The sequence below is a fragment of the Phyllostomus discolor genome, chromosome 13, assembly GCF_004126475.2.
Source record: "Phyllostomus discolor isolate MPI-MPIP mPhyDis1 chromosome 13, mPhyDis1.pri.v3, whole genome shotgun sequence".
NCBI classification, from domain to species: Eukaryota; Metazoa; Chordata; class Mammalia; order Chiroptera; family Phyllostomidae; genus Phyllostomus; species Phyllostomus discolor.
Window position 1 is genome coordinate 57,794,110 of NC_040915.2, and position 15,300 is coordinate 57,809,409.

The following is a 15,300-nucleotide window of genomic DNA, read 5'->3' on the forward strand; positions in this document are numbered from 1 at the left end:
AACTGACTTAATAAAGGGCATCTTTTGGCTCAAATAACAAAATAGTTGAATGGTGGGGAGGGCTTTAGGCAGAGTTTAATCCACTTGATAAAACCATCAAAACTTGGTCTCTCCCCATTCCTCTTTCCATAGTTTCAGCTGACCATTAGGCCAGTTACCTGCACAGTGTCGAGATGGCTGCCAGCACTCCCCAGGACTGCACACTTCTTTGTTCACATCTAATCAAGGGGTAATTTTTTTTTGGCCATCTCCTCAGGAAAGTAAACGAACTTTCTTTCCCAAAAACCCTCCTTGTAGCTCACTAGTCCATTCATGATCCAGTCATGTGGCTGGAAAAATGGGAATTACTCATTGGCTGAACCAACTGGGACCCATTCCTGAAGCTCATCGAGGATATGGGTGGTAATGGACATTGTGACAGCAACAGAGTAACCAACCAATTTCTTTCTTTTTAATTTTTAAAAAGATTTTATTTATTTTATTTTTAGAGAGGCAAAGGAAGGGAGAAAGAGAGAGAGAGAAACATCAATGTGCGGTTGCTGGGGGCTGTGGCCTGCAACCCAGGCATGTGCCCTGACTGAGAACCGAACCTGCAATGTTTTGGTTCGCAGCCTGAGCTCAATCCACTGAGCTACACCAGCCAGGGCCCAATTTCATAAAATATGTATATGTCAATATACAGGGTGTGGCCAAAAGAGGTTTACAATTGTTTATATACAAAATAATCCAATAATTAGTAAATCATACAAGAATAAATTGTTGCACATACTCACAACTGTAAACATACTGTTGCCTCGCCCTACATATGCCTAGACCAAAAACCAAATCTAGAAGGAACAACCCAAGAAATCAAATGGCCATTTCTTGGTAGATGAAATTATAGGTGAAAGTTTTCTTCTTTACACTTTTCCTGTATTTGCTATAATAAATATCTATTACCTAAACACAAAGAGTAAACATTATTGAAAAAATCAATGGCCCTGGCCCAGTTGCTCGGTTGGTTGGAGCATTGTCCTGTACACCGAAAGGTTGCTGGTTGGGCTCCCAGTCAGGGCACATACCTAGGTTTTGGGTTTGATCCCCTGTTGGGGCACATACGAAAGATAGTCAATAGATGTTTCTCTCTCTCTTCCCCACTCTCTAAAATCAATTTAAAAACTATCCTTGGGTGAGAATTAAAAAAAAAGGGGGGACACATGTCATGGGCTCCCTCTACCTGACCCCATACCCCAGCAAAGGCCTCCAAGTGGCTAAAGCCTGAGGCCCCATGGAGATAGAGCCTGTGGTTTTCCTGCAGACAGAACCAAGCCTCAATGCCCTGTGGGCCCATGTTGTTCACTGGATAGATGCCACCAAACCACTTTCATTGCATTAACCTGGATGCTGCGGCCTGGAGGGCCCACAACCTAGGCTGCTGAGGGTTGACTATCCAGCCAGTGGAACCAATGGTAGAGACACTGGCCACAACAGTACCGGGAACATTCTGCATCAGCAGCCGTGGGAGGCCCAGAATCTCCCAGAATGATCTCTGATCGTAATCCATTCCCTTATGTGGCAGTTTGTAATCTAGGCCAGCGGGCTTCGTCAGGTGGAACTGGGTTTGGGGTTTAGTCTGTGATGGGGTCAGGCTCAGACAGGATCAGGGCCAGCCCTTAGCCTGAGGCCAGGGTTAGAACTGAGTCTGGGGCCGGAGTCGGTGCTCGATGATTAGTCGTGGGCCTCACTCTGCAACAAGGATCAAGGCTCAGTCTGTGACCAGGTTCAATGACAGCCTGAGGTTATGGGTCAGTGTGTGACCAGAGTTGTGTGACCCAGAGTCAGAGCTCAGTTTGAGGTCAGGATTCAGTCCATTGATTAGGCTCAGGGCTCAGTCTGTAGACAAGATCAGGACTCGGTCTTCCACCGGGTTCAGGGTTCAGTTAACGACGAGACTTGGAGCTCAGTCTAAACTTGGGGTTAAGGCTCAGCATAAAGTCAAAGGTTCATCTAGACTAGGGTGGGAATTCAGTTTGTGATTATGACTCAGTCTTAAGTGAGGATCAGGGCTCAATCTGGGCCCAGAATCAAGGTCTCAAGTTGGGATCAGCCTTAGTCAGGCTTGGACCAGGCTCCATATGTGACCAGAGTCAGGGCTCAATCTAAGGTCACGGTCAGAGCTCAGTCTAGAGCTGAGGTAGCGGCTCAGTCTTGGCACGGGATCAGGGCTCAGTGAACACCAAGACTGGGGCTCAAGGTGGATCTGGAATCAGAGTCAGGGTTGAATCTGGCTCTGTGCTCTGTTCTGAGGTCTAATAAAAAAGTTTCTGAAGGCACGGGAGCCCAGGGCAGGTCAGCCAGCATGAGCCCCCAAGCAAGCTTATGTCCCTGCAATAAGGCTCTCCTTGCGTGCTGAAGCCGGGTGTCCTAGAGCCTTCTAACCTACATGGCTCTGCTGCCCGAGATCCCCTCGCACCAGAATAAAAATAGCCACTCACTTCAGAGCAGCTGACAGCGGGTGCCAGGCTGCCTAGGAGGAGGGGGAGCGGTGGAGAGGGAGGAGGGATGCCTGAGCCTCAGCCCCAGCTGCGTGACCTTGGGAAAGTCAGTCCTCCTCCTTGAGCCCATTTCCTGCAGGGGCAAGTGGGGTGTAAAGATGACACCTACCCCAGAGGATGAGAACAAGGGGACGGTGACATGACATGTGGCCTTTGATACCAGCAGGAACCCTGGAGTGAAGTCTTGGGAGGAGAAATGCTCCCCCATACCCTTTGCATTTTTCTCCTGCAGGAAGCTCTCCCTAACACTTACTTTTTCCACCTTCCCCAGTACACTCATATGTGGGACCATCTGCATCTCCAGCCATTTCTCAGTGGCCACAGTGTGACCTCCCTTATGGTAGGCCTGGGCAGGGTGACCAGGGGTTGAAGAGAGGACAGACCTTTCTGGACCATTATCACTCACAGAAGCACCTGGGAGGCAGATAGAGGAAGAGGAGGAGGACAGAGGAAGGTGTATATGCCTGCTCATGGTGTATTTACTCTGAGCCAAAGGGCCACAAGGGTGTATGTCCAAATTTTGCATCCTTTCACAGACAGAACTTGCCACAAACCATACCTTTGCACCTGCTCTTACTCTGCTTCCCAGGACATTGCTCCTCTTCAATTTGGCAACATGGACTCACCTTCGAAGAAGGGGTTCAATGGTCACCTCTGTGGGAAGGAATTATCCACTATCTCCCTGGGAACCCCATTCTCTGTCCCCTACTGGCCTCAGTTTCTTCCTCTGTCAAACGGGGATCTTATTTCCAACCTTTCAGGGTTACTATGGAGAGTAACCAAGATAATCTGCCAACCACCAACTCTGTCCTTTCCTCTTCCCAACCCAAACCGCCTGAAGGTTAGCACTAAGAGCTTCCAAAAGGGGGCTGGACAAGCTGTACCCTGTGCCTCAGTACACACCCCACCCCCTCCAATGAGGGAAGGGAGGGAGCCAGCTATCTGCAGCAGGGGGGCGGTTCTCCCTGGCAGCTGCCCCCGGCCTGCCGCCCTGAGCCCCGGAGCCTGTTATCAACCTCCTTAGTCATCACACCAGGAGCTCAAATATAGATCTCCCCCGGCTCCCTTCTCAGCCAGGGTCCGCCCCCCACCTCCTTCCCTTGGTTAGGCCATGTCTGGGTCTCAGAGTCCCTTCCCCTTCCCCCCAGGGATACAATTGCCTTGGGCCTCGGTTTCAGCATCCACCAAATGGGCATGTTAAAGATGATAATGATGGTGATGTTGATGAGAACTCCAGAGCAGCTACCCTGACTGAGACCTTACTTGTGCCAGGCTCTGTGCTCAACACTCCATATGTACTATCTTGTTGAGCCTTCACAGCCACCTTAGGAGGTATCAGCTGTTTTTATCTCCCTTACACAAATCGGGAATCTGAGTGAACTTCCCAAGTCAGTCAGTAGCAGGGCCAGAAACAAAGTTTCCTGCAGGATCTGAGCTCAGGAAGAGAAGAGGATAGAGAAATCCTAGGCTGCCCAGCTAGCACCGAGTACCCCTCTGCACACTCATTTGCATGGCATTTGCCTGGCTTCCAAAGGACTTTGATGCCCTTGTCCCAGCCCCCATGGCTGAGCCTAAGGCCTTGGCCCCGGGGGACTGGGATTGCATGAGAAGCCCAGTACTATTAGGGGTGTCTCCATTATCTCATCTGTGAAATAGGAGTCAGAGGGCTGGACAGGGCACATTCAAGTTTTCCTTCTCTCTCCGGTGGCCTGCACACCTCTACCATGTCTACTCTCACTTCCTCCCTCACCACCACCCCCACCTCCAGCTCCACAACCACCTCTTCTTCCATCGATACAACATCCTCTTCTGCCCCATCTCTCCTCCACTTTCACTATCACCCTTCTCACCATTACTACCACCCCTTCATTCTTCTATCTCCACCACCGCCAACGTCCATACCTTTGTTATCACCTCTTCCATCACCATCATCATCAACACCACCAGCTCCTCCATCACTGTCAGCCCTGCACTCCCATCATCACAATGATGTACGTCATCATCTCCACCACTAGTCACCTCCCCTATCACCACTATCATCACCTCCACCATCACCATCCAAATACCTTTCTACGCCAGGGCCATGATATTATGATCTGTGTCTATCTCCACAATTCCAGCCTTTGCAGAGCTGCTGGCCCAGAAACACAGACTAGACCCGGAGATAGGTGGAAAGCCCATCCAGGGACAGAAAGTCTTATGTCCACATGACTTTCATGTTGGGAACCACACAGGCCTATGAGGATGCAAAGGTGGCTGTTGCCTAACAGGGAGCTCTGGTCAAAAAACTGAATATTATCTGCCTAAACTGAGCAGGATCACTCTAAGCAATCCAGCAATTCTGGAGGAATTGGGATTTCAGGGACGGCTTAGCAGATAAGAATGATAATAGGGAAGAGGAAGAAGCAAAGGGCCCACAGCCATCCCTGAACCTTGTTACTCATTCACTCATTCATTCATTTGTTCATTCATTCAACAGTCATCGCCCTGGGCCTGTTGGAGACCAAGGTCTGTGCTAGGTCCTGGCCAAAGGGGCTCCCAGGACCTTCCTGCCAATTCATTCTCCCACTGCTGGTCTTTTTCCACCCTAGTTTCCTTCCTCCAGATACCCCAATTGGCTCATACTTGTCTTGGGTCACTGAGGACACTCCCTTTCCTCATTGAAATGCAGGAGACCTCCCCGGCTTAGTACACGACCTTGACCACATAGCCTTTCCAAAACCACACCCACTGAGTACAGAGAGAGGAAAGCCGAAGGGAACTGGGATGGGATGGGCCTGGCTGTGGGAGTCCTAGGGCAGGCAGATAGGAGTCTGCAGAGGAGAAGGGGCAGTGCTGAGGCTGAAATGGGAAAGGACTCCAGTAGCTGGAGCCTGAGTGTCTGGCTCTGGGATGGGAAGAATAGAGCCAGGCAGGCAGCAGGCATCAAGGCCTGGAAATGGGGCAAGGGTGGGGGCCAAGGCAAGTCCTGAGATGGCAGGGCACCAGGAAGGTCACAGGATCAGGGTAGAGACTCAGGTGTCTTGGAGGCCCTGAAGAGGGTGCTGACCTCTGAGCTACTTGTTTCGACTTTTCCCTCAGGTGTGTCAATGCCCCTCCCTTCAGCAAGGGCCAACCAGGCCTACTGGCGGGGTGACGGAGGGGTACAGACAGAGCTTACTCCATGCTGCCAGGTGGAACTCAGGCCAAGCCAGCGGGCACACTTCCCCACACTCCCAGGACTGTGCCAGCTTCAGCAGTCAGGGGATAGGCCACCTTGTCCTGGCCACCTCTGGGTTGGGAAGTGGATGCCTGTGCCTTTAAATTCTCAGCAGGTTGAAACGGCTGATGACATCACTGGTCCCCGGGAGCGGAGGAGCTGGATCTAGAGCCTGAGGGAGCCCGGGCTGCCAGGGGCTGCAGACATGGAGGGCCACAGCAGCAGTGGCAGCAGGAGGCCAGGGACCCTGGCTGGCCTGGGCCCCCTGCCCATGCCCCATGGGGTTTTCCAAACTGGAGCACCCTCCAAGGTAAGACCCCTAAAATCTAGCCTCCCCATTCCTGATCCTTAGGCTGTAACCTCCACACCCCCGCCACACACACACTGCAGGCACCCTGGTGACCCTGGCTGAGGGACTGGCACTCTCCTCTGTCCACTGAGCAGGGATGGGTGAACAGGGCACCTTGAGGCCTGAGGGGGCAGTGATGGGACACCCAGAGAGAAACGGAGTTAGCTATCCCCAGGATCCTGCAGGAGAACACTGGACTGAGTGTTAAGTGACCCAGCTGTGCTCCAGCTTTGCTGTGTGACCTTGGGCAAGTTGCTTGTCCTCTCTGAGACAATGCAAAATGAGGAGGCTTGTCCCTGAAGACTAAAACTGTGACATCTGGGATGTCTAAGTTGTTAGTGCCGGAGGCGGCGTGGTGGTTGGTGGGCGGGGGGTGCATAGTGGGATACCTGGAGGCAAGGGGGATGCCCAAAATGCATCCGTAAAGAGGTGAGTTTGAGGATGGCGGTGGAAGCAGAGTTTCGGGTTCTCTGAACCGAGAAGGGCACGGGTTGCAGACAGACCGCATCTCTGTAGGCAGGGATGGAGCCATCCCAGGGCAAGTGTAAATCTCCTGCCCTCCCTGGCAAAGGACAGTATCCTGTCTTCGGGAGACAGGGGTGTCCGAAACAGGAGACAGATGGGGAAGGAAAAGGAGGTCTTTACTGGACAGGGTGACCCCTACTCCACCTGCTGGACAAAAGGAGGCAATCTGCTTACCTGTCCTCACAGGTAGGGGAGAGGGTGAAGAGAGTAAGAGGGTACAACCTGGGCACAGAGCGGGGTGATGACGCAATCAACAGAATCCTGGACTCGCTCTGAACGTTAGAATCACACTTGGTGAAGACGGACTCCTCCTCGGGGCTCAAATGGAGCCCTAGCACTTGTTGGGCTCATAAACGCAGGAAAGATGAGGCTAAGGTTTCCCAGGAACCAGGTGTGGCCAGGGACCCTTCCCCAGGTTCCTCTGTTTTACAGACAGGAAAACGGAGACCCTAGGCAGAGAGGTGCTTGCCTAAGGGCACACAGAGCTGGGCTTGGGGCGGGCATGGCCATTCTCAGACCCCGGCTCTTGCTCCTGCGTGGAGCTCTGGGAATGGGTGAAGCAGACAGAGAGGGCTATGACCAAGGCTAGAAATGTTTGGTGGGGAGAACCTGAGGGTTCCTGAGGACTGGGAAGGAGGAAAGAGTACTGAACACGCTGGACCTCGGGTGTAGAGTGAGCACATCCGGGTGTCAAGTCAGTAGCCTCCAGCCACCCAACCCTCCTGGGGGGGCAGGGAGTGGGTGCCAACCAGGAAGGTTCAGACTCACGCTCTGCCTCATCTGAGTCAGGGGTCTTAGCTTCCCCGTCTCTGAAAGAGGTGTCAGACTTGAGAGAGCAGATAAGGTTCTGTGTCCTGTTTCCCCCCAAAGAGAAGCTGATGGGCAGCAGGATGGATTGAGGTAAGAAATCAGGAAGAACTTCCTTGGAAAGATGTACCTTTTTTTTTAGGTGTATGGAATCTTCTGGGGTCTATATGGAAGTCGGGGCCTAAGCCACTGGTTAGGGTTACCCTGTGTCTTTAACTTGTCCTCTACAAGGTGGACTCAAGTTTTCAGCTCCCAGCCAAGGAGAAGGCAGCCCCAGTACCCTTGGAACCAAGGCTGGCTCTGGCACCTCTGGGGCCACGTGCTGCCGGGCCACTTTCCTCAGAGGGGCCAAGACTGGCTTTGTCATCTCCTCCACCCCTCCTGGCTCCACTGTCTACCCCTGAAAGGCAGAAAACAGCTCCTGCCCGCCTCAGCTCCAGCCTGGCTTCAACCTCTGTGGGCCAGTTGATGTCGGCCTCTGCTGGGCGGACGCCTCCTGCAGCCACTTCAGGCTCGGTCCTGGCTCCGACCTCCCTGGGGCAGCTGGTGATGTCTGCCTCAGCTGCGCCCAGGCTGCCTCCAGCCGCTCTGGGGCCCAGGCTGGCTCCAGTGTCTAGGGACCAGAAGCAGGTGCCACCTGTCTCCGTGGGACCCAAGCCAGCACTGGCCACTTCAGGCCTAAGCCTGGCCCTGGCATCTGAGGAGCAGCGCCCACAGCCCCCCTCCCACTCTTCCCCAATGCCCAGTCCGATTCTATCGCCCTCTCAGGAACAGACCCTGGCTCCAGTATCCATGGGATCAGCCCTGGCCTCTGTGGGACGGACACCAGCTAAACAGAGGGATGTCCCAGCCCCTAGACCTCTCCCCACTTCTGAAGGGCATCTCCAGCCTCCGGCTCAGGCATCCAGTCCTGCGGGCTCCCCAACTTTGATCCAAGCTCTCCCAGATCCCCGGACCTCTCCCTCCTTCAGAGCCAGGCCCGAGGTCCCCCGCAGCAGCCCTGAGGATCCTGTCCTGCCCCAGCCACCCCAGTCGCTGCCCTTGAATACAGGCCAGGGCCCTACAGAGCCTGGTGCCCGCTCCCCAGGACTTCTGTCCCCCACCTTCCGGCCAGGGGTCCCCTCAGCCCAGACTGTGCCCCCACCTCTGCCCAAGCCACCCCGGTCTCCCAGTCGCTCCCCCAGCCGCTCCCCTAACCGCTCCCCCAACCGTTCCCCCAACTGCTCCCCCTGTGTCCCCCCAGCCCCTGAGATGGCCCTCCCCAGGCCTGGCACCCAGGGTGCAGGGCCTGGTGGGCACCTGAGCCCTAGCCTTCAGCCCCAAGAAATTCCAGTCCCAGTCACCACCTCCCCATCTACATCCACTTCATCATCATCAACCTCTTGGTCAGCTCAGCCTACCTGCAAGAGTGACCCCGGCTTCTGGTGAGGGGGCCCTCTCCCCAAAGAGATTGTGGGAGCTTGAGCTCTGAGACTAGCCATCCTTCCAGGGTGGCTCGCCCTAGTCTTCCCTAGTTTACCTCCTTGAGGAAGAGTCCTTGGGGGTGCTGGGCCCATTCTGGGACTCTCAGAAGACAGCATCCCCTCCTAAGGGACTTGCCCACCCCTAACTCGATTGACCTCCCCTGGGAGAGTCTGGAAGGTGGGATACTGGGCCCCCTGTGGTCCTTCTGAGGGTTTGCACCCACACCCGCCTCAGTTTATTTCCCCAGAAAGGGCCCTGTGGGAAGGGGACCAGGGATGAGGGCGTGGTGCCCTGCAGTTACCCCTCCTGTACTGGCACCCCCAGGATCACTGTGGTCACATGGAATGTGGGCACTGCCATGCCCCCTGACGACGTCACATCCCTCCTCCACCTGGGCAGTGGCAGCGATGACGGTGACAAGGCAGACATGATTGCCATAGGGTGAGAGGGCAGGGGCCACGAACCCTTTCCCCAGCCTCTCATGCCTCCCAGACCCTTGCCCATGGGGGGGGCTTCTAAGGAGTCCCCCAGCCCGACAGCCCCCTCACCCTGCACCCCAGGTTGCAGGAAGTGAACTCCATGATCAACAAGAGGCTCAAGGACGCGCTCTTCACAGATCAGTGGAGCGAGCTTTTCATGGATGCACTGGCGCCTTTCAACTTCGTGCTGGTAACACCTCCCTCACCCTCTGGATGAGCGGAGACCCCTGGATTCCTGGCTCTACATCTGCCTTGACTCGCTGTGGGGTCCACCTGGCCTCTGTTGCCGGGTCTGTGAAAAGGGAGGCTGGAGGAGCAGACTCCAGAGACGGGAAAGGGCAAGGGTGAAGAAGCTGGGGTTGTGCCCTGTACCTCAGCCAAGTCGCCTCCCACCGCAGGTGAGTACGGTGAGGATGCAGGGTGTCATTCTGCTGCTGTTCGCCAAGTACTACCATCTGCCCTTCCTGAGGGACGTGCAGACCGATTGCACGCGCACTGGACTGGGTGGCTATTGGGTAAGCGAAGAAGTGGTCGGAACGGACACAGTCTTAAGGGGCCAGTGTATTAGTCCCCGGATCCCTGGCACTAGCAAGATCTTCTCCCTGCGCTCCACCCACTACTCTGAGGCCCGCCTCTCCCCAACCCCGCCCACCATCTTACTCTATTTTCTAGACCCCGTCCGCTTTGTCTTTTCCTGGGCGGGGGGAGGGGGGGTCCCAGTGCTCTGCGCCTTTCCCTAGACCCCACCCCTCTCCAAGCCACCTCCATGGGCTGGCTGTCCTGGCCCCTCTGTATGCCCTGCCCAGTGCCTCACCTCCCTGCCTGGACCCTGCCCAAGACCCGCCCAATCTTGCCGCTCAAGGGCAACAAGGGTGGAGTAAGTGTGAGACTGGCGGCCTTCGGGCACATGCTCTGCTTCCTGAACTGCCACCTGCCAGCACACATGGACAAGGCGGAGCAGCGCAAGGACAACTTCCAGACGATCCTCAGCCTCCAGCAGTTCCAGGGGCCAGGGGCGCAAGGCATCCTGGATCATGAGTACGGGCCGGGGCGGAGCCAAATGGAGGTTGGGCGTGGCTAGTGAAGGAGGGGTGGGCCTCAGAGGTGAGTGTCCTCTAACTTGCGAGAAGGAACTTGATACTATTTGGGTGGGCCTTGTGGGGAAAGGCGGGGCCTACGGAGGTGGGTCACCACCCAAACTACATCTAGGAACCGGGATGCTGGGTGAGTTTGATGGAGGCAGAGCCTGCAGGGTGGAGCTTTGCTGAGGGGCAGGGCCTTACTGAGGTTCTGAACCAACTGTAACTTTCCTCTAGATCTGCACCCCTCTGCTCCTCCTTGGCGGGCTGGAGGCTCTGAGGCCACCCAGCCATCACCATCACCATCACTAGGGGCGTTCAATGTTGTCGGGTTGGAGGGGTGTGGAGGAGAATCTAGTTTGGGCTCTTCCGCCCCAAGGACTCCACTGACCTCTGCCCCAAACAGCCTCGTGTTCTGGTTTGGGGACCTAAACTTCCGAATCGAGAGCTTCGACCCACACTTTGTCAAGTTTGCCATTGACAACAACCAGCTCCACAAGCTCTGGGAGAAGGACCAGGTGCGGAATCCCAGGCTGCACCCCAAACCCCAAGCACACTGAGTGTGCCTCAGGACACACCTGTACCCTAGGCTATGGTCCTTGCCCTCACCTGCCCTGCCCAAGCTGTTGTCCAATTCTGCCTTTCTGGACCCTCACAGCTCAACATGGCCAAGAACACCTGGCCCATCCTGAAGGGCTTCCAGGAGGGACCCCTCAACTTTGCACCAACCTTCAAGTTTGACGTGGGTACTAACAAATATGACACCAGGTGAGCGCAGCACTGCCATGAGGTGGGGATGTGGGCTGGGGCCTTCTAGATAAAGGAGTCAGGGAAGAGGGCCTGGAGGCGAGGCTGGGGACTGTGCCTTGACCTGCTGCCCCTGAAACTCGGGCTGTGCCTGCCCCACACAGTGCCAAGAAGCGGAAGCCAGCCTGGACAGACCGTATCCTGTGGAAAGTCAAGGCTCCGCGAGGAGGTCGCAGCCCCTCCGGACAGGAGAGCTACCGGCTGCAGGTGACCCAGCACAGCTACCGCAGCCACATGGAATACACAGTCAGTGACCACAAGCCTGTGGCTGCACAGTTTGTCCTGCACGTGAGTCCTGGCCTCACCCTCTTCTCGTGCCATCCCCAAGCCCAGCTCAGCGTTCTGCAGCCCACCCCTTTCGCCTACCCTTAGCGGTACCCATCCGTCACAGCAGAGTGGGAGTGGGTTATGATCGCCACTTTCAGGTGAGGAAACTGAGGCTCCGAGACGTAGTATCACTTGCCCAGGGCCACACAGCTGGTAAAGGGAAAAGTGAGGGATTGAACCCAGGCTAATCTGATTCCAGAGCTCATGCCTTTTCTACTTATCTCTAACCCCCTTCTTCCAAGAAAGGTTTAGGGCAACTTATGTTAAAATTTGCATATGTCATAAGACCAGAAAAAAAAGGTTTCCTTAAACCCCATGCAGCAGTCATTCATATTCATTTATTATTTATTTACCATCTTACCCTATGCCAGTCACTAGAAGAACAAGGTAGCGATGGGAAGGAGTAGAGATACAAAAGATACAAAGCTAAACTCTAGTTACTTAGCATTGGCTTTAGGACTGAGGTCCCTGGTTGCCAACATAAAGAAGGGAAAACAAGAATGTCAGAACTGGACCTGAGAGACTACGTAGTCCAATTCTCTGTTTATTTGAGGCCCCTGGGGGGAAGGCAAGTGCCCCAAGTCCTACGCAGACGCAGTGGCAGAGCAGGGGAGATTCCGTCTCTCCAGCCCTGAAACCCAACGCTTGGCTCTCTGATTCCCTTGATCTGATACGAGGGAGCACAGCAGGCCAGAGAAAGTTTTCCTTGGTAACGAACGTAGTCACGTGGGAAAGGAAATATGCCTTTGTCTGGCCTCCGGTGACCTTTGGTAAAATGCTTGGGCGTGAGGTTTAACCCTCACTTTGAGGACCACTCCTTTCGGGTGCCCTTCCCTGACCCTCCCTCCTCGTCCAGGACTCTGTCCCTTGTAAAATGTCACCGGTTGCGCACCTACTACATTCGAGGCCCTGTGTGGGGCGCTTTACGTATGTCGTCCGCTTGAATGCCTTAGTAGGCTCTGAGATGTCCAAATCCTCCTCCCAGGAGAGGAAAACTGAGGCTCAGAAAACTTAAGTCTCCTACTCAAAGCAACACGATCCTAACAGGGGTTAGTGGGAGTTTTGGAGGGCATTTCAAATTGTCCACCCTGGCTAGACCGGCTATTAGGAACCTAGAGGCGGTGAGAGGAAGTGCTATTTTTTTTTCTGGGGCAGTTTGGTTCAGAAGCTAAGGGAGGGAAACCTGACACCAGATAAATAGGGAGCAGACAAAAGCCCCAGGCTGGCACCAGCTGAGTCCGATGAGGGACAGAGGTGGAGCCAGTCCCCGAGCCAACTGTTCCCCAGCAACCGCACCCAAGTGGGTGACCCTGGGAGGAGGGCACTCGTGGTTATAAATTGTCTTTATGGATTGATGACAAGATCATAGCTACCTCTTTATACACATGGGGAAGCTGAGTCTCGGGTTGGCTAAGGGCTTACCTGAGGTCACAGAGCAAGTTAGTAGCAGAGCCTAGAATTGAACTGAGGTCTCCAGGCTTTTACTCAGAGCTCTTCTTGCCCACTCAGGGGTATTCAGCTTGATCCAGAATATTCAGTACATCATATCTCCCTTATTAAGGAGCATAAAGGCAAACCAGTAATTGCATACCTACTGTGTACTGGGAAGTTTATGGGATGCTTTACAAACAGTATCTCACTGAATCTGCTGAAAAGCCCAAAGAGTTAAATAAGATCAGTCCTGACTGGTGTGGCTCAGTGGATTGAGCAGTGGTCTGCAAACTGAAAGGTCACTGGTTTGATTCCCAGTCAGGACACATGTCTAGGCTGTGAGCCTGATCCCCAGCAGAGGCAACCGATTGATGTATCTCTCACACATTGATGTTTCTCTCCCTCTCTTTCTCCTTCCCTTCCCCCTTCTCTAAAAATAAATAAATAAAATCTAAACCAAAAAACCTCACCAAGGGTCACGTGGCCTGTCAATGACAGAGCCAGGGCCAAACCCATGGTCTACCAACTTCAAAGCTGTGTGCTCATTCAGTCCTGAAGGAGGCGATGAAAGAGCCCTAGGTTAGGAGGCAGGAAGCCTGACATTTACCCTAGACCTGTTCTGCCTCAGTTTCCTGTCTCTGCAGTACCTTCAAAGGCCCTTATCTCAGCCCCTTCATGCTGACTCAGGCCCAAGGGTGCATGGGATACTGGAGGGTCTCCACTGATGATGCCTCCTGCCCCTGGGCAGTTTGCCTTCAGGGACGACATACCACTGGTGCGGCTGGAGGTGGCGGACGAGTGGGTGAGGCCAGAGCAGGCTGTGGTGAGGTACCGCATGGAAACTGTGTTCGCCCGTAGCTCCTGGGACTGGATCGGCTTGTACCGGGTGAGAAGGGTGGGGTGGTCAGTGACTTGGGGAAGGAAGGACCTAGAGGAGCAACTGGGTACCCAGGTGGGATCGTGGCTTCTCCAGAGTTTGATGCCCCACAGGGAGGCTGGTGGGGTCAGGCAAGAGGGCTGATAGCCGCGACTCCTCTCACCTCAGGTGGGTTTCCGCCACTGCAAGGACTACGTGGCTTATGTCTGGGCCAAACACGAGGATGTGGACAGGAACATCTACCAGGTACTCCAGGGAAGGGGGAAGGGGAGGAAGTCCCCACTGCCTTCGGGGGGTTCTGTGGCTGTCCCTGACCCCAGCCTGGGCTTATACCCTGGGCCCACCAGGTGACATTCAGTGAGGAGTCGTTGCCCAAGGGCCACGGAGACTTCATCCTGGGCTATTACAGCCACACCCACAGCATCCTCATTGGAGTCACGGAGCCCTTCCAGGTGAGTAGACCAGACGCAGGGTCAGGGGTGCCAAAGATCCTGTTCAAATGCTGCAGCTTCTATATTCTGCTCCGTGACCTCCTACAAGTAGCCTGACCTCCTTGGGTCAGTCAAGGAGGAGTTTTGGAGTGGTTCCAAGAGGCCTCAGGGGCCCGTTGGGCGTCGGAGCACCCCAGTGACCAACTTTCCTGCCCAGATCTCGCTGCCTACCTCGGAGTCGGCCAGCAGCACAGACAGCTCAGGTACCAGCTCGGAGGATGAGGATGACAGCACCCTGGAGCTGCTCGCACCCAAGTCCCGAAGCCCCAGTCCTGGCAAGTCCAAGCGGCACCGCAGTCGCAGCCCCGGCTTGGCCCGCTTCCCTGGCCTGGCCTTGAGACCCTCCTCCCGCGAACGCCGAGGCACCAGCCGGAGCCCCTCACCCCAGAGCCATCACCTGCCCTGTGTGGCCCGCAACAGGGGCAATGATGGAGGCAGCCAGGGCAGTAGTGAGGAGGGGCCCTCTGGGCTGCCTGACCCCTGGGCCTTCCCACCATCTGTGCCTAAAAGCCTAGGCTTGCTGCCTGCCTTGCGCCTCGAGACTGTAGACCCTGGAGGTGGTGGCTCCTGGGGACCTGATCAGGAGACCCCGACCCCAGGCAGCCTGACTCCCAGCCCCCAGGGCCGGCAGAAGTTGGAGGAAGGGGGCCTGGGTCCCTGAAGGCAGGGTGGGCTGGGGGTACAGGTGGTTCCCACTCTGCCCCAACCTTCTGCAAAACCATCTGCCTCTCTCCTGCTGCTGCTCCAGCTTTATCCACACCTGTCACCCTGTCCCGGCCAGCAGTGGCCAACTCGGGTCCCCTCAGATCAATCCTGGCACCTCAACTGTGACAATCAGCAAAGCCCTATCTAGACCCCCATCTGGGATGGAGGGGTGGGGCAATTCTAGAGGTCACTGATTAGGAATTAAATTCTCCAGCCTCATTTCTGA

General features: G+C 55.2%; 1 protein-coding gene across 4 annotated transcripts; it reads left to right on the forward strand.

Moving 5' to 3' along the window:
- The first annotated feature begins 5,304 nt into the window (after positions 1-5,304).
- INPP5J (inositol polyphosphate-5-phosphatase J) lies at positions 5,305-15,293 on the forward strand. 4 transcript variants are annotated; one of them, XM_036013665.1, is made up of 14 exons: positions 5,305-6,043; positions 7,646-8,044; positions 8,183-8,838; positions 9,203-9,319; positions 9,439-9,547; positions 9,756-9,872; positions 10,220-10,395; positions 10,843-10,954; positions 11,095-11,204; positions 11,348-11,531; positions 13,750-13,887; positions 14,047-14,124; positions 14,226-14,330; positions 14,527-15,293. In XM_036013665.1, the coding sequence occupies exons 1-14, from the start codon at positions 5,939-5,941 to the stop codon at positions 15,028-15,030; spliced, it is 2,910 nt and encodes a 969-aa protein (XP_035869558.1). In that variant the 5' UTR covers positions 5,305-5,938; the 3' UTR covers positions 15,031-15,293. The 4 variants fall into 4 exon arrangements, with proteins under 4 accessions (XP_035869558.1, XP_028383941.1, XP_035869559.1 ...); XM_028528140.2 differs by having other exon boundaries at positions 7,646-8,838; XM_036013666.1 differs by lacking the exon at positions 7,646-8,044 and having other exon boundaries at positions 5,308-6,043.
- Positions 15,294-15,300: the final 7 nt, after the last annotated feature.

Coding starts and splice junctions, on each gene's coding strand:
- INPP5J (XM_028528140.2), top strand. CDS start 5,939: ATGGAGGGCCACAGCAGCAGTGGCAGCAGGAGGCCAGGGACCCTGGCT. Junction 9,548..9,755: donor CGCCTTTCAACTTCGTGCTG/GTAACACCTCCC, acceptor CTCCCACCGCAG/GTGAGTACGGTGAGGATGCA. Junction 11,532..13,749: donor CTGCACAGTTTGTCCTGCAC/GTGAGTCCTGGC, acceptor GCCCCTGGGCAG/TTTGCCTTCAGGGACGACAT.